Below are 20,169 nucleotides of genomic sequence, written 5' to 3'. Positions count from 1 at the left end.
GGGTTTTTTTTTTTTTTTTTTTTGGGGGGGGGGGGGAATGGCTTAGACCTTGCTTCATATTCATCGTTCCGTTTCTTGTCGAATTGGAAATAAAAATATGTGTATAGGTACCCATACCTGCCGATCTTCAACGAAGTTAAATACAGTGCACAACACACTACAAAGTGGTGCACACAGGGGGGAGGTATAATGGGATCACAAACTACTAAATGTCTCACTTCATGAAGATGTATTTCTTTGGAATTCTCTTCATCTCAATCATATCAGTAGTATGTAATGTTTGGAAAATTATCACTAGTACAAGCCACTCCGAAAAAAAATCCTGCGTGCGCTATGCTGAGGCTGACACCGTAAATAAGGCCCGGTGAGGATATAATATTTGTATAATACACTTAAATAAACAACGGGGATCAGCGAAGCGTAATAACACATAGTATAAATTCCATTGGAAATTAATCGCGTACCAAATGATCCTTATTATATTGACGGTGTATTTAAGTATTTGTATATGGATACTACAGTAATTCATTAACGTCAGCTACATGGAAACCGTGAACTCATCGAAAACCATAGAGTTTGTTTAAAGAATTAAACACGAATCAACAATCAAAAATAACAAACTGTTATTTATTACGATATTAATTATAATACGACGAATAAAAACAGATGGCATCTCGAAGACTAGAGCAATAATTATACCCTATAAATGGAATTTTAAAACGTAGATTTTGTAGTTACCATATCATTGCCACAACAATAATTGTCTACATAACTTGACACAGCAGAGAGATGGTGCATATTTTATACTCAAATAATATAGAATTTCAATGAATGTATTAGTCGGCCCAACAGTCTCGTCGTTGTCCAAAATCGAGTAAAATTAAATTTGTTGTTTTAAATTTTGATCGATTGAAAATCACAGATATAGTACAACGCATTTCTGCATTCAGTATAATATAAGAGACTATATGTATAAAAAACTGAAAGATATTACAATATTGAACATGACCGCACACATTTTGTATTTGGTAATAATCGAATGAACATCAACGCTGTAAGACGTACCCAGAGTGAGCGAGAGAAATAATAACAACGCAAACGCCGCGCCCAAGATTGAGACGTACCTATTTTAAAATACCATAGATAAGTGTAATCACAAGAAAGAAAATGTATTTATTATTATTATTATTATTATTATTATGTACGTATTGTGCTAAAAGTAAACAAAACACATTTATAAACAACGAATACATATTTTTTAAAGACGAAACTTTAGACCATTAATTTTTCCAACGTATCCGATTTCGATCGTAATATAACACGACTACGTATTGTTTTTATGGTACATATAGTAATATATAATATAATAGTCGACTGTAATAAAATGTTATCACCGCTACTGCTGTTATTATTTACGACGACGATAATTTCGGCATGTACAAAGAATACACTATATACGACAGACTGCAGGTGTGTAAAAACGTATAACAAGTTTCATTGATCTCGTGGCGATCGCCATTAATACAATTTTATAACTACTGAGATTGGTTAATTTTTACTGACCGCACTACGTTTTCGTCAAGAGGACGCCACAGCCGTGTTGTCTCCGTCTTACAAACCTACAATATTATGGCAAATATTGTAAATTCACAATAATCCATTTTAAACGCTTATTTTTAAAACTAAAGTGAATTTTATGAAATGTAAAGGTATAGGGCATATCGACAAGGCTTTTATTGATATTTAGATTACGAAACAAGTAGTTATGAGCATTGTAAAACTTTACATTTTTCTATACATTTTTTGTACAATATTTTAAAACGATCATATAAACTTGCTTCAAAATATCAACAAAAGCCTCCATTATGTCCTAAATCGGGAGTGGGCAATTATGGTTTCTATGTGAGGGGTCCGAAAGATTTGAACACGAATTTTAAGGTTCAGAAAACCATTTTTTTGCTTAGAAAGTAATACGAGTCTCTTCAGAGAAAAATAATGAAAAAAAAATCCACATTAAAGTACAATATTTTTGTAGGTCCATTTATTTTCTGTTCACGCTACTATCCGAATGCGAACTACGGGCCTCCTATTGCCAACTCATGTCCTAGATAATATATTAACCTTACCTTTAAATTGTATAATAAGTCGATTCACTCTAATTTAAATAAAAAACAGATTGAAACGATTTATTGTAAACATAACATTAATTAATAAGTTATAATGTTGTATATGTTGGTAAGACGGAGGCAACAAGTGCGACTAACAGGACACCCTCTTAAGTCGAGATCAAAACGAATGCGTCCCCTCGCCGGTTTTACCTACTAATACCAGTTTAATAACCACCCATTGTGGTTACACACACATTAATTAATTAAACCATACGCAACACTATTAAATGTTTTGATTTTAACCTCAACTCGATAATTTAAATATTGAGCAATGTAGAATATAGGAACGTATAAAAGTACATTAGGCTAGTTTGTCCCTACCTCTAGTGAAAATGTCTACCCAAAAAACATTGCAACATATTATAAGCAATTTTTTTTTTAAACTCAGTATTTAGATATATTATTATTAAAGATTAAAATTAAAATTATTATGTATTTATTATTGTTAACATCACCTATTTGTTTCAAAAACAGAACACAACTAGCTGTTGCATCACTATATTATAATACATGCATTCAACAACAATTTCAATTATTTTCAAGACATTTATAGCCAATATTTCTACAGGTAACCGATATTCATACGTTTCGTAAATCATTGTTACGAATTTACATTATAAAACAAACAAGTTAAACTTGTCTAGAATTGTCAAATTAACAAATGCATGTATCTATAATATTCTCTAAATCAGTCCTCATTACCTTTTTTATTTCGAGAAGGGGAAATGTCCGTCTTTCGTATAAAACATATTGTAGGTAGTTAATGTGTAATGGTCGTAATATTATATTGTTGAAGTGTGTTACAACTACCCATTTGCAACTTGTAATCTGAACCAAACACACGGTTTGTTTTATTTAAATAAATAAACATAATATTTTGTCTCCAAAGTCGGTTTTTTTTTCAATTTTCGAGTTAGCAGTATACTATATTATAGTCTACATTGTTATTATATGATGTAATAATAATATATAACGTTACTAACGATGTTGCCATAACTTACTGTAATGTCGTATTGTTGTTATTTCCGATTAAAATATATATTTTGTGTTTCTGATATTATGTCTGGTATAATAATAACGCGCTCTACAACACTATTGTATGTACAGTAGAGATTTATTTAACGTTCAACAGCATAAACGTTATACTTCCAAATTGTGTAAGAAAAAAACAACGAAATTATACACGCGCAGTACCGAGCAAAAACGTATTCTTAAAAACATCATCGAGTCAACGATTATCGCTGAACATTTCAAGTCCCTAAAAGTATAAACCGATTATTTTCTGCAAATCACGACACGACGATTTTTACCATTTCTTTTGATAATATACATAGGCACTTAGTTTTTATAGTATAGTATATTATTGCACAGTCCGTTCATAATACTGCAGTTATTATGACAATATTTTATATCATTGTTATTATTATTATTTCACGAGTCCGTGACCAAGATGACGACGACGACGACCACCACCATCGCATCACCACCACAGTCGGACACGTGCCACGACGTTTCTGAAGGGTGCCGGGTGACCTAAATATCGTATTAAAAACAACGGCTATCGGGAAAACAATGGTCGCGGGCGGGCAAAGGGTCTAACCAAACACGACAAGACATGCTCCACTAGCCCCAACGCGCGCCGCGATAACAGCAGCGGCTGTATAACAATAACAATAATAATAATAATATACCAAAAGCGCAGCGGCGGGGCCCGTCTACTCCAGAACAGGCCAAAGTTCTTTTATATTATTTTCACTCCTCTTCCTCTTCCTCCTCCTAGTCCTCCTCCTACTCGTCTTCCCGCGACTCGCGATTTCTTCGCATATTAGCTTTTATTATTGTTTTATTGTGCATTTAGTTTTCCGTTTCGTTACTCCGCTCCCCGGTTTATTTATCATCCCTTCCACCCTCGAACCGTTCTTCAATCCTGCAGTACGCTATACATAATATAATATACTGTGTATACACGCAACTATATACTCTTTCACGAGTGTTCCTAGTTGCGCGCTAGGATTTAATAGTTAGAGGGGCTAGAATCCTAGAACTCACCATGCCGAGCGTCACTAGAGTTAAGTAGTCACAGGAAGTATAGTCCTGTTATAGAGTTAGAAAAGACTGCGTACCATAGAGTAGAAGCGTCCCTCTTCATCATTAAAAATAAAATAAGTATGATTATATTAAGACCTACCAAAATACGCAAAATATGCTCAAAACAATTTCATTATCAATATCCTTATTGGATGATTTTCTTTTTATATTTAGTACAGGCAGATCGCGGAATCTGTTGTAGTCAACCTACGCACTACCCAATCTCTATAATGCATAACTATTTTACATTTTTACGCATCGAAAACACGAAAGTTTTTCGGTGTATGCCAGGATTTGGTTTTTAACCACTAAGGGGTTACTACATCAAGGGGGGGGGGAGGCTAAGTCAGCTATTATACTCAAATTTTCAGAACAAACATTATTGCGTCCTCAGTATAAACTGTCAACAGCAGGACTCGATTGTGCCGACAGGTAGGTGGTAGGTGGTACTCGTCGGCACTAATAAGGTGTCCCACCCCGGGCTGGAGACTCCGGGTTTGTCGCGTGCAGCCTCCTCTCGACGATCTCGAGGATTTCCAAGGCCCACGAGGGATTGCCTACCCACGTCCACGATGCACAGTGCATCACGCTCGCCGAACATAATATTATAATAGTAATATAGACGTAAAACATTATAATGTGTAATTATTAGGCGGAGCTGTTACAAACGAGTTTCCGTCGGAGACGAATAATCGTCGTGTTAAAGGTACTGCTGCGGCGTGATGGACGATTAACACGCGCCCATATTATAAATTAAATTCACGAACGGACGTTTAAATTCTGATTCTGATGCTATATTGCATAAAAACGATGTACCTACCTACTCTTCGATTTTCCGCGTCCCAGTCGGAAGGATGCAAAATTATAATGCATAACATTATGTTAATCATCCCATAAAAGACTACTACACAGACAGTGAACTCGCAGTACCTAGTTCGAAAACACGATCTCGAACGAAATTGAATAATATGGCAAATTACATTCGTAAATAAACAGCTGCAGTGATATTATTAATAACTATATTAATACGATGGACGTTTATTGAGCCATGAAAACGTGTAGAAGGCGAAAAATACCACCGCGATAAATAATATACCTAATATTTTAACCGAAATACGCCGTGATATCATTACAACGTTTGGGTACTATGTCGATCGTTGCAGCGTATTAAATCTGACGCTAATAATATACGATAAACTTAAAATATTTGTAAACGTCGTGATATTACATTATATATTCTTCGGAATACGTCTTGAAATTTGAATATTTCGTGCATATATTATGCTATTATGTACAGGTTGGGTTATGTGATATAGGTACGGATTAATCAAACGGACCGCGGGACGTGAAAACTACTTTTTATATATTTTGAAAGCACCGCTATTATAATAGATACTGCGGCCTTATATTGCATTGCAGTCGATCGACTCGTCTACTGTAAATAGTTTAGGTAGCTACAAACCTACCCGAGAGGAACGAGACAAAATCCGCCGCCGCGAGATTTCTAAACGTCGAGATTTTCATAGTTCGACGCATGATGTAAAAGTATACAGGGCGATTCGCTAAGCATGCTCATACCCATTTTTTCCCCTTTAATCTGATGAATTTATTCGAACTCTGATTTTTAGGATCATTAAATATGTTACGTCTTACAAAGACCATATTTTAATCATTCTTGAGATTTTCTTGCTATATTGGATCTGGTATTGATTATACACCTACACCAACCATTTTTACAAATTACAAATGTTGATCGATTAATATTAATGGCTAAAATTTTCTAATCATGAAAAAATCACAACATTATCCTTATAGTTATTGTGCAGAGTAAAAAACTCAAAATATATTTCTTTTGATATACCAATATACTGTAACGTTTTCTGAAAAACTATCCACTAAATACAGTCGGAATGTGTGTGTGTGTGGGGGGGGGGGGGTTAATAGAAGTTTGTACATCCATGGGACACTTCTTCATTAGAATCTACTTATATACAAAGAATAACGAAAATTTTATAAATGGTCTTTGCACAGTATACTGAAAAATTCCTCGATGCAGGAATCGAATCACCCATTTTTGATGAAAAATTAGGATAATCATACTCTGTGAATCACCCTGTATTAAATTATACTTATAATATTATCTGCCTTATTATACACGGTATACATTATTAATATGACGTGTATTATATTATACTGCGTACGGGTACCTACATTTATGATTATGATTATTATTATTATTATTATTATTGTTGTTGTTGGTATTTGGTTTGACCGAACAAGTCCATCGTTGTGAGGCTCGCGAAGACTCGTACGGGAAATCGGTTTTCGATATAGTTTCAGTAACACGCCTAAACTCGTTTCAGTGTCGCGTCGGATATTTTTTTTTTTTATAAATGCCTATTTATACACACCACCGCCGCTATAATAATACTTGTCATTGTAAACGCGCACGCGTCATATTATAACCAATCTTATTAGTATTATTATCATTTATTATGTACCTACCTTACTACTTTGGTATAGCATAACATTATACCTAACCATTATAGAATAGGTACATATATATATTGCGTGTGCCGCCGCATTCACGAAAGCCGTTATGTCAAATAAAATAAGATTCGATCGCACGAGTCCGTCGGTGTAAACGACTCGTGACGCGTCGAACAATAAATCAAACCATCGCATACCGCAAGACGTTTGTCACATACTCATACCCAACCCATCGACGACGATCTCGCGAAAAAATTTCAGACGAGTATTTTTTGTTTGACGGCAGCCCTCCTATATAATAGGACGTGGCGTATTATTTTGCGGTCACCGCCGGACGCGTATGTGTATAAGTATTATTGAGAGGTGATCTCACCGATTGATATTATGTTTTTCTGGAGGGCAGCCATTGCATGTATAGGAATTCAGCGAAATGTAATTTATGAGCGTTTGTCCAAAAACAGTGTGAGGCCAAAATCGAAAAATCAAAAACCGAAAACCTCACTCAATGCCGCACAGCACAAGAGAAAAAAGAAATAAAAAAAATGTCCATCGTCCACCGACGAGGAGATAAAGTTCGTCGGCCGGCCGCCATTTGCTGCTGACCACCCCCCCCCCTCGTGTGAAGCGATTATCGGAAAAATTAAACGGCACGTAATGAAATGTTCGCACTTGGAAAAACGACCATCGCGAGTACGGCGGCTGCCTCCTCTGTGCACAAAAATCGGTGTTTTTTTCGTGGCGGCCACTGCGTACCTATTTTACATATTATAACATATATATATAGGTACATAGTGGGCGGTCGTCTCTGTCGGCTCTGCGAAATGTGTGTGCGAGGACGAACGAGTGGGCCTATATTAAACTGCACGTACATATATGTGTGTGTGTGTGTGTGTGTGTGTGTGTGTGTGTGTGTGTGTGTGTGTGTGTGTGTGTGCGCTCGTCGTATACATGCCGTGTGCAGTCGGCCGGTCTTTATAATCTACATGACGTGTTATACCGTAGATACCGAAAAAAAGGTATACCGGTAAAGGAAATTTACGCGTGCGCATCCATTACAATTAGGCGGACGTAACATTTTACTCTTGTCGCTGTTCGTGTGTATATTATTATACACATAGGTACCTATACACTTGAGCCGAGTGCACTAGCGCAAAGATTATCGTTACAGCGACCTGTTGTACAGCGACTATTGCGACGGATTGCGTCGGTTATAATGTCTGTGCATTGACTATGATCGCGAATGTACGCGTGTTCGTATAACGTGAATATAATATAGTTATACGTACACCGAAAACAGTATAGGTATTATAGTGAAAATCGTTCTGAAAATGACTAAATTATCATTTCCGGTGCCATTGAAACGTTTAATGTATACTTTTTTTTTTTCGAAAACGTTCGTGTCCAACAGACTACGAAAAAAAAACAAAACCCTCCAACTATATTATATGTATATATATGCATATCTATAGTAATATAGGGTTAATCAAAACGAATCGTCCTATATGCTTTGAATCTGATTTCTCGAGTCACCTGATCCAACGCCATCGTGTGACTATATAATTCTTTAGGGAATATATTAAAGACATAAACTACTATGCTGTAGTTCATGGTTTAAAGATAATGCGTGTCCGCACCATCACTATCATGGGCCGCAAAGGAGCTAAAAAATTAGCAAATCAAAGTACAACGAATATGCTTGGCATGAATTTGAGTTCGACTATAGATATGTCGTTCGTATGCAGACCAACAGAAGTCACGTGGAACATTAATTGTAAGTACCATTAAATACATTTTAAATATTATTTTTTTATTAAATATATATTATTATAATATACCTAATATATAATGTTACTCTAAAACTAAAAAATATAAATATTAAGGCATATTTTGAAATTGGATGAATCTGGTTTTCGATAACCGTTTATTATACATTCTTTGGTAAAACATTTTCCGAAATCCGTGCCTAATCAGATTCAGCGTACAAGGTTCAAAAATAATACAATTAAATGACGAAAAATCATCGCGCAGCGTTTTAAACTTAATTCGGTCTATCTTCCGCGAGTTTATCTAATCCAATAAATTTAAACGCACTATATAATAATATAATAATAAACGTCATGTGCGTGACCGTGTCTACAACGCTCCCCCGCGGGGTGTTGTACATTTGAATAAAATAAGTATAAGCTACAATGTAATAATATTATAAAAATACGGCCTATGCTCACAATATTTCCATGTTTACATATCTTGTTTATCGTCGTTTATATCTATGTATACTTTATATATGTGTTTACCCCAGCGGGAGTTTAAGTTTTGCTAAACAAAAACCCCCCAAAAAATGATTCATGTACATTTTAAATGTATTTTTTTTTTTATTTTAATTGAATTGTACGAATATACGTACTTATCCTATCATTGTGTTGTGTGCAGTGTTAGCGGTATAATATTGTAAGGTCTTTGTAATAATATTTTACATAGAATTATGGGAAAATCATTTAAATGTTTCACTGTACATTAATATTGGAATAAAGTTATAATAACGATGATGTTTAGGAGTGATATTAATATGTAAATACGCGATGTTGCAGGAAAAACGATCTTTCGTGCCAAATACAATTATTAAGAATATTATTTACAGAATATCACGGTAATACAATTTTCAGTTTCTGTGCAGGAACACTACATAAAATGCAAAATTTATCACGTACATTTGTATGCAACTAACCTAAAATTTGAATAATAATATAATAAATTTCGCATTGGAAAATAATTAAATGGGAAAAACACAAACAAACGTTTACGCGCGTTTAAGAAGAGAAATGGCGCGGTAAAAAACATTTTAATCTACGAAATTAAAACACATTAAACAATTCGCTCGGCATTGAGTCTAAATCTTTGATTCCGTGTTTCAATGCAAGTATTTAATTACATATTTTTTATTTGCATTCGACTTTAATTAAAGAAGCAACCCGGAAGTCTGTAGATTATTTACTATGTTTTATTTTATACTACAGTCTGTGCAGATCGTACCTAATCGTTGAGTGACCCACATTTATATACAATATTATGTTAAGTCCTTTTGGATACTTCCTTCTATAATAGAATTACGTGCGAAATAATGAAAATCCGTCCTTTGAGCAAATTTGTGCTTTTTGACTTTAAGTTTAATAAATATATAGTAGTACAATACGAGTATAAAATCGGATGTTTTGTTGTTGTGAGGTGATTAAACTGACATTGTCTGGAAGTCACTGCACACTGCAGTTATGTACAAAGTTTCATTTGTTTCTCGCTAATATAATTCTGCAGAAGCTTAAATGTGCAGAATCTATACTATTTAATATATAAGAAACGATTTCGATCGAGTGAACACAATATGCTGTTTTTCGAGAATAATACAATACCAAACAAAAAGAACAAGATTAAATTATATTGTATATTATGATGTTTGGATCGGTCCAGTCTAGTATACGATGATAGTGTCATATATTTCATAGAGTCTTCACTCAGTGTCTTAAAATTTGTGAGTGTTACACGATACTAAAAAGTAATATATTTTTTATTATAATATACATAATGATGATATTTGGCGAGCATGATTATCCCCCCCCCCCACATGTTTTCCTTTAACAATACATTCTTCCAAATTCTGTTATAGGAATTTTTAAATATACGTCTATAAAGAACTGCACATTTTCAATTGTGTCTTTAGATTTTTTGATGTTATTTAAGAAGTACCATGTGATGATATAATCTTCGTTTTTTCAAACAAGAATCAACTTTTATCCCAGTAAATTGTTAAACAGATGACTTTTTAAAAATGTTGAGGCAAAATAAAAATGTATAATCTAAGAGCATTAAAGACCTCAAAAACAAGTTTTACAGAAATATAAAACGGATGTAATACTGAATATAGTATTTATTCTATAGCGTGTAACAGAAATACCTGACAAATGTAATAACTTTTGTTCTAATCAATGCTTAAAATTATTTTTTATTTATAATTTAGAGATATTTGTACTACAAGTACAGTATAACTTTTTTTTAACACTGAAAATAAAAAAATAAATCATTTTATTACATTTTTTTTTTTTGACGAAATCCAAAAAGCAAATTTTTAAATCTAATTTCTAGACACATTTTTATGGTAAAAATGTTTATTTTATAAATAATTTTAAGATATCAATATTTTTTGGAACAAATTGATATGAAATGTAATAATCTTTTTTCCAAATATTATTTTTGTAAATTTCATTTTACATTTATTTATCAGGTTTTTCTGTCAACCAATTTTTACAAATTATAGAATGTTGATGACTTAAATGTTTAAACCATTATAGCCCCATCTCATTATCAGGGGCCTATTAGTACGCAAAGTTAAATAACTCGAAAACTCCTAGAATTTCGATTAAGATACATCAACGTTTTCAAAAAAGTCGTCCGATTACCTTTTAACTGAGGAAAAAGGCGATTGTCATTTGAATATAATAAGTTGGTTCGGTCACAAGGTAATTTTTATTTTAAATGGTATGAAAAATTTAAGTATTTTAACGATATAGTTCAAAGTTCAAAAAATCATAATTTAGAGAAATTTATTATTTAAGTAAAAAATGGAGGCAAGAATGATTTTGCCGAATCCATTTTAAACTGTTGAGTATTAAAATTTAATCTGATTATAATCTGAGAACATTACAACATTACAACATTATAAAGTTTAACGATGTACGTTTTCAAACGTATTATAACATAATAATATGATGGTCAAAATGTCGGGTGAGATGTTTATTATAGACATACATCCATATGAACAATAAAATACCATTATCCTCAGTTTTTTTCTACTTTTCATCGACACGGTTTGATTTTTCTTCAGAATACCATCTTTGGATAGTATTTTCATGACTTGCGCAGATGATAAATGTTTTATTTACAATTTGTTTTTATACATTTGAAATTGCAAAACGTTTGGGTATTTGTTTTTACTGCAGCAGTACAAATGTGTGTGTGCTTTTTTTACGTGTTTTTCATAGAGATCACTTTGGGCATCAGTCAGTATAAAAATATTCAAAGAGTCTCATTTTGAGAAACGACTACATACGCAGAGTTCTTGAATGAAAGACGGATTGTCGTATGTGTTACATATATACATACGTATATAAGTATGACTTTCGACAGGCAATTTGTCAAAAAACCACTTAAACAAATGGCGAAGAAATGTAAGTTTGGTTACCAAAATCGCGGACGATTAAGGTTAAGCCGAGCTTCGTTAAAAATTGATTTTCTAATGCAGTCGTACAAATGTTCTATATGTTTAAACAATATTATAGTATTATAATAATGCAGACTGCAGTACCTGTGTAACTACTAACTATATGTAAATAGCCTGCACTTATGTTCTGAACGACTTCAGCCGATCTACTACTGCAGGCAATGATAGTGTAATTATGGTGATATGTATATTATTATGTTGTATAACCAGCAGGGTCGACTAATTTTATCAATTATGTGCCCATATCGCATGAGCATATAATTAAAAACGAGTGGATAACGGACATTATAATATATAAATTTAGGCTTTCGATATAATATGCACATATAATTATGTATAGACGTAAAACTATAGCGATAGGCTATTAGAATACCACATAGGTAGGTGTGTGTGGTAACAGTAATATTATGCTGTCATACCGAATTGGTTGTACCGCCTCATAATCGAAACACGAGGATTCACAATATAGAGTTCATGAAACATAATACATCGTAGACAAAGACAATAACACGTCTTAACACAAGACCACCACAACTCGAAGTTTACAAACTTTAAGAGATATCTGCATCCGAGTGTTCTTAAATGAGCTGTATGATGAATAGAATGCCATATAAAGTATGACTTTTCATTTTGCCCATCAATATTGTTTAATATACTTAAACGTCTTAAACGCCATATTTTAAAATTCTTGTCATTTTTTGTAGAATTTATAATATATTTAAGTAGTGTCCTGTGAAGTTACAAACTTCTGTTTTTCAAATGTGAACTTTTCTTTTCTACTATAAACTATTTAGCTGTAAGTTTAGCAATAATTTTTCTGATCATTTTGACGTATCACAATAAAATTCAAATTAACAGTTTTTGAGATATTTAATATTATATACAAAGGTTTGGAAGATAATATGAGTGCTATAGTGATGAGAAATTAGTCAAGTAAGTAATTAATATTAAACTATATCAACATTTATAGCTTGGAAAATATCAAATATACTAATTGCAATATTACAAATAATATAGGATTAGCATCCTCAGTGAAACTTCTAAAATTTTTAATAACTGAGAAACTACTCGTTCGCATAATGAATTAGGTACATAAAAAACAAATGATTCTCATTTGAATAATAGAAGCTTGTTCCATAAAAAAATGGTAGATCTTATTTAAAAAATAGAAGTTTATATCACCGCAGGACACATATCTTAAGTAGTACACAAAAAAACTCAAGAATTTTAAAATATAGCCTTTAAGTATATTCGTAAATTCCAAAAATGAGAATTAGAATAAATTCATTATTAAATGTAAAAAATTCGGGGGGTGAGCATCGTGCTTGGTGAATCGTTCTGTATACTATATATATAGTTTGTATTGTGTTCTTCGAAGAATATTTCGTCTGGTTATAAATTATTTCTCAAACGCCTGAAAATCGACAATGACGGTTACATCGCATCGAACGAGATGAGGGTATATGCATTTTAATTGACTCAACTCATATATTTTAAATCATTATGCGTGTGAAATATTTAGGTAGGTAACCGAAAAACTGCAGTGTCGTCGCCGTCATCACGACCCGAGTGTGTCAACTTATATTTACATTATAATATATAAAAGCTAAATATCACGCGTCGACCAGGAAAAAGAATTTCGACCGACAGAGCCAATATAAAAACTGTCGCCACGGTATGTGCGGGGAGGAGGGAAGTTGAATATATATATACACGGCGAGACCGAGTGCGAGGGCGGTCGAGCGGACGAGCGATTCGCCGTTATTATCGTTCACGTCTAATTATAAAATGCGTCTAAAACGGTGGAACGAAAAGAGAAGATAATACTGTAATCGAAGGCACTCGCGTATTATAATAACGTGCGCTGTCATTGTCGCCGTGGATCGTAGAGAGAGATAGACCGAGACAGAAAGAGCCAGACTATCGGACAGACATACAGACGGAGAGCGAGACAGATAGCGAAGAAAGAAAGAAAGGGAATTTATGTATAAATATTGTACATCGTTTACAGAGTGGACCTATACGTTTGACCGTTTTACTATACACAGTACACGCATGCCGATATTGAAGGGCTTGCTGAAAAACAAGTCTGGTCCTATTTTTCAATTACTTTTTTCTATATGATCAAAAACATACATTTATGGTTTGAAAATTAATTTTTTTGCAATATTATAGTTTTGAATTCTATGAAAGACGCTGGACATATTGTGGACACAGTGGACACTGCAGGTTCGTCTCTGCTTTATTTACATTTTATAAAAATGTACTGAACTTGACCCGACATGTAATCATCAGGTTTTACCAAGTTTTATGGAAGCTATCTTTTATAATGCATACTACTAATGTTTATTAAATAATAAACAATAAAACGTGACCAATATTTTAATGTTTATTAAATAATAAACAATAAAATGTGACCAATATTTTCTGTAAAAAAAAAAAGACAAGTCGGTACTTATTTAAACCTCACACCATAATAGAAAACCAGATAAGTCCATTTAATATAAAAATTATAGGTTCCTACTTACATTATGAAGGACTAATCCGGTTGTAGCCTTCAAATTGTAACGATTTTTTTCTTTATTTTATCCAGGGAACAAGTGAATTTTTCTAAAAATGGGACTTTTCTGGCTTTTACAGGAAGCGCTTCAATGCTGTTGTTAGGCCTATTAAAGCGCGCGCTACTTCGCAGTGATCCTGCACACTGTATTATAATGTTTATCGAGTGGGTGAAGGTAAAATCGCAGGAGCCAAGAATGAGGAATGTCAAGTTGTATATGAAAGAAAGGGTCGTCTAGTGTCTCTACTCGAGGATGCTATTTTCGCCTCACGGAAGTCTGTCACGAATTCGCCGGCTTTCGAACCCGAGTCTCTATATATTATAAATTATATTATTACACGCATGCGCATGTAGTTCAATTAAATTAATACCTATTAATTTGTATCTTATCGTAGTGTAAGTTGTTGTTTTGGTACACGCCTGCCTATTATAGTGTTATTATGTCACAATAAAATAGAAATCCGATAGTAAAATATCCGCAGGTATAAGAACATCCGGAAATATATGAACTTCTAAATAGACGCAATCAATACAGTTCAAAGGATGCTATAGTTGTGACTTATTAATGCATAGGTAGGTACCATTGTTGTTACGATCAAATATATCAATGTAACCGCTATAAAGTATAATCTATAATATTATGTATACATTGTGATTGTTGTAAGAATGACAAAGGACTATAATAATATTGAAATTTACCTTGCATGACGAAAACTTAACATTATTACTGCTGATAGTCCTTACACGATTATTAAATGTTTACATAGGTACACGGTTGGATTAAAATAGTATCTTTGCGCAGGTGCATAGCTCCCAAAATATTTGATTCGCTCTCGACTCCCGTCGTTATCCCAAATAAAAATGTTGACAAACACTAGTTACTTCTTATGAACTAGTGGTTCATAATTATATACGAGTTGCCTACCATATAGAATTAAGTAGTACCGACAGACTTCACTAAAATATACCGCGTGACTACGTATACGTAAATGGATTTATGTACACCAAATAGTTATAGGAATGAGGTTTACAGTAACGTATATTCAATATATAATAATATTATGAATTTAAAATCAATTAAGCTTATTAATTTGTAAAAATAAAATCATAAAACGAGTAGGTCGCGAATGCTGGAATTAAACTGGAGATATTCGATTACTTGCGATAGCACACACGTCTTCGATACAATCTCGGCGTATATAGTTATTGTACTCTGCAAGCTCTCAGGTTCAATCCTATATGCATGATGTTTGGGAACTACGTAAACATTATTATTACCTGTCCATTGGGAAAACTGGTAAATATCAAATTCTTTGGGTTTACGATAAATTTTAGGGTACTTAGCGAGGCAGATCGTATATATGTGAAGGCAACTCGTATAGAAATTATTAACTTTTTTTTTACTCCAGGCAACTAGTACACGCCTCTTCAGCCTTCACCCATAGATACGAAACTATTATAAATACGCAATGCAGTCCGATTAAAGACCCCATGGTCCAATAAAATTTTTAACTAAGCTCCTAAATTGACAATTATTTGTAACCCGGTAAAATAATAATTTGTTGCAGGTATAGCGAGTTTTGAGATCGTTAAAAAAGCTCAAAAATAAAACTAACATAAAATCTCGTGGCGAAACTTCATAATTTGAACAATTTGGGGATAAAACTAAAAATTGATGTTGATCTGCGCACGTTGACTTGAGCAGTAATCAACACGCGTAGGTTTTTTCAGACGCAAATCTATAATATTCCACCCATCCGCCAACTGAAAACCCGATAAAGGCATCATCTAAGTCATATTTTTAACTTCCTGTCATAGTAAATACTAAAATTCTAGTTAATACTAAATTATCACCCGTCGATCCACCCACATACCACCCTTTTAATACTTAGAAGAGGCCGCCTCTCGATTACCCCCTTTCTCCACGCCACATGGGCCGCTGTTCATATATATTATTATATACTATAGCGGCCGCCTCTGGTTTTCTCGCTCGACTTCTTCCGACTTTCCGCTGCCGATTTTACGGCGATCGCATCGAGTCTGATCAGTGATCATCATATCATTTAATTATCATACACAATACGAGTGTACGGTTTCCGGTAGAATATTATATGTGTGGTTTGACGGAAAGATCCCGGGAAAAGTGAAATGTAGGTCACGTTTCGCGGCTCATTGTGTTAAGGAATAGGCGTAGTGTTTTTGTTTTTCGGCGTAAAAGACGATAAAATTTAATAGGGTAACTCGATACGTTCAAACAACCAACGTTTTATTTCGTGCTAGGCCGACTTCTGTGGCACCATATATATATAGTCCATACGTCTAATAAGATAATCGATGAGGGCGTTAATATATATATATAGTTGATCATATAGGCGGTATTAACAGGAGTATTAACCATATTGTCCAGGAGGTTAGCAGACGTTTTAAAAGATCTCAACCTCTCTCTTCTTATCAGATGAAAAAAAACAAATAATTTCTATAATGAAACAACTCTTTAATACAAGATATAATATTACATACCTACCTACTATATACATACATATACACAACATACAACATATATTTTACTTGTATGTTTTGGGACAAGTGCCTAACAAAAATACAAAAAAAACTAGAGAATAAGTGATCATTCTTGGGGGTGGGAGGGGGGCTGAGGGAGAGAACGGTCCAAGTAACTCTTGCAGTTTTTTAATAAGTTTCATTTGCTCCGTAAACTGTTCACTGTTCAGGTAACAATAATATTACGGAATATAAATATATAACAACCACATTTCTAGAGCTTTTATAAAAACCGAAGCCCCTACGTTAAGAACGTGCGATGTAATATTCATGTTAAGAACATTTCGATTTAGCTCTCCTGAAATGTAGCAAAACCCACCCCTTCGTCTTTATTATTAATCGATATTTAGTAATTTAAAATATATTAGTATAAATCGTATAATAATCGGCGATAAACAATCTTTATCGATTCCGAGGTTTCGTCATCCAAACAATAATATAATCGCGCGCAGCTCGCTGACGATATATTATTAAACTCCATGCGTTCGTGTAACATGTAGATTCCTATCTGGCTATATGCCTACACTTATTCCTCGGTGAATCACTGCTTGATAGGAGGAAATTACTGCAACATATTATAGACCCAAGCACCACCGTCCTACGAGCTGGTAATTCGGACAAAAAGATTTTATCTGACGACCCGATAGCATAATATTATATTATTGCAAAATTTGTATAGACAATAATATTATAATACCAATAAACACATGTGTATAGGTACTAATAACCGTATAGGTCCAAAACTATAGTGGTACGATCGTATGCATATCATGACATAGTGTATATTATTATGTATTTAACTGAAAGTTTTGATCTCCGAAAGATATATTAGTATTCATATATACATAGGTACTGTACTACTACCTACTGTGCAACCATTTCGCAACTATACGAAATTGTAGTTATCGGAATACAATATATTTAATATTATTATAATATCATAAATAACGATCGATTATTCACAATATTGGCAAAGAAATTTTTCGTAATATCGTGTAAATAATATTATCCTATGCGCGCGGTTTTCAAATTTCAGACGGGGGTACACGCGCTGTTGGAACGTTCCAAGTGGTTTTTTACTAATAAATGAAACGCACTCAATATTATTTTTTGTTTAGAGTAAATACTAAATACACACATTACGCTCATAATATATAGTTGTTTAAAAAACCATCATAGCCAATCTACAAAAAAAATCGAATTTGCATTATAGATAAATGGATAAATAGTTTCGTGCCTCAGAGACTCGTGAGCCTGGGCCATTAGTGTGTTGAGGTTAAAACGACATCATGTTCACTGTGAAAAATAAAAATGCCGTCGTGGCTTATCTAAAGGGAAAATATTACACTATCTAGGCCAATCTCGTTGGGCGGAAATTCATTTTTACGGAATATCATATCATGATGGCCTGGACCTAAATAACGGCTAATATCTATAGGTATCATGCAGCATATGTATCTGAAGTGTGAATATTACTCTATCGAGTTCATTCGCATAGATCTTTTAGTAAAAATAACATTTCTAAGGATCCGCTGCAGCACACTTTTCAAAGCTGATGGTAATGATTGTTTAGACTCTTTAGAGCCAACACTGACGCAGAAAAATTGGTTGAAACTATGTTAAAATTTAACCCATTCGACGGTAGTAACTTCCGAGATTCCGTCTGGCAACGAAATGGTTTTTTTTTACTCCCTAAAAGTCGGAAAACTTGACATCGGCCTCGATAGTTCTCAAGCGAAGATGTACAGAGCTACCGCCAACAACAACATTGCAGAACAAACGGCCGTAAGTCATCATATACAGACAGAAGTGAAAACAGTAATGACGATAAAATAGGTATGTGGTAATCTACTCACATAGTTCCTCGCCGAGCACCCACGTTTCCGGTCTGGAGTTGACCTCCACGAACACTGTGGGCGTGCATATGAGCAGCACCATGAGGTCGGCGATGCTCAGGTTCATCAGGAATATGTTGGTCGAGTTGCGCATGTCCTTGGACTTGAGTATGACGATCGGCACCATCATGTTGCCGACCACGCCGACGCCCAGTATGATGACGCACACCACCATGCACGTGGTGCGTATGTAGCCGGGGAACGACAGGTCGTCGTCGAGGAACTGGATGACGCCGTTGGCGGCCGTGTCGTTGGGCGAAGGCGCGGCGCCGCCCGCCGTGTCGTTGCCGGCGACCGTCAGCGGCGAGCTGTCGTTGCCGAACGCGACCACGTCTAGAGCGGAAATCATGCGTGTGGCCGCGGCGGCGGTGGGTGTGTGGCCGTGCGGGCGGTGTCGCCGTGTCGGCAGCCTGCGCGCCTAGGTGATGCTCGACCGCAACCGGCGATGGCGGACCGTGGCCGTTCGCGTGCCGCTGCAGCCGCTCGTCCTCGTCGTCCACGCGCTGCTCATGCACCGCAGACAGGACATCGGTTCACCCGCATACGGGCGACGGCTTGGCCACATCCGGATACCGCGGGGACGTCAACGCGACGACGGCCGTGGCCGTCGGTCGCCCGTCTCCGGCGCGGTCCGGTCGGGTTGCCAGCGGCGGGACTGCGATCTGGAAAACGAGCGCGTTAGTATTTTTTTAATATTAAAAAACGCCCAGACAACGCGTCTAGAGTATTAGAGGCGGGCGTGGATATTTTTCACTGGCCGAAATGCGCCGGTGACCGCGCATCACGATTGTAAATTCCTAATTTATAGTCTATGGAAGTCTACCTATATTTTACGGAAAAATATTTCTTAATTTTAAATTGTTATCTACCATTCCCAAACACCCGTAAATCGTAATTTATAATCTGTTGGTGCGATTCATTCGACATGTGGTGGACCATCTGTCCATGGGTAAATCCAACAATTAATATTACATTAATTATAAAATAGGTCTTAGACGCTAGTGATATTCCATATACGTCCATATAGTTGCACTACCGGGTTAATTTTTTTTATCAGATATTTTTTTCAATTAAATGTTACTAATTATGTATTATTGTACTACGGATATATATTTTTTTTTTGCTCTATTACTGAAGCAT

General features: G+C 34.8%; 1 protein-coding gene across 2 annotated transcripts in view; it reads right to left on the bottom strand.

Annotated features, from left to right (window-relative positions):
- Positions 1–20,169, bottom strand: part of LOC111042246 (growth hormone secretagogue receptor type 1-like) — a 173,156-nt gene that overhangs the window by 119,231 nt on the left and 33,756 nt on the right. For both annotated transcript variants that reach the window (XM_022326798.1, XM_022326789.1), the window contains exon 2: positions 18,991–19,691. In XM_022326798.1, the coding sequence (XP_022182490.1) occupies positions 18,991–19,378 (388 nt within the window). In that variant the 5' untranslated portion in view covers positions 19,379–19,691. The remainder of the gene's footprint in view (positions 1–18,990; positions 19,692–20,169) is intronic.

Source organism: Myzus persicae, unplaced genomic scaffold (assembly GCF_001856785.1).
Source record: "Myzus persicae strain clone G006 unplaced genomic scaffold, MPER_G0061.0, whole genome shotgun sequence".
Classification (NCBI taxonomy): Eukaryota; Metazoa; Arthropoda; class Insecta; order Hemiptera; family Aphididae; genus Myzus; species Myzus persicae.
Note: the sequence above shows the minus strand (reverse complement) of the source record. Positions and strands in the feature narration are given on the sequence as shown.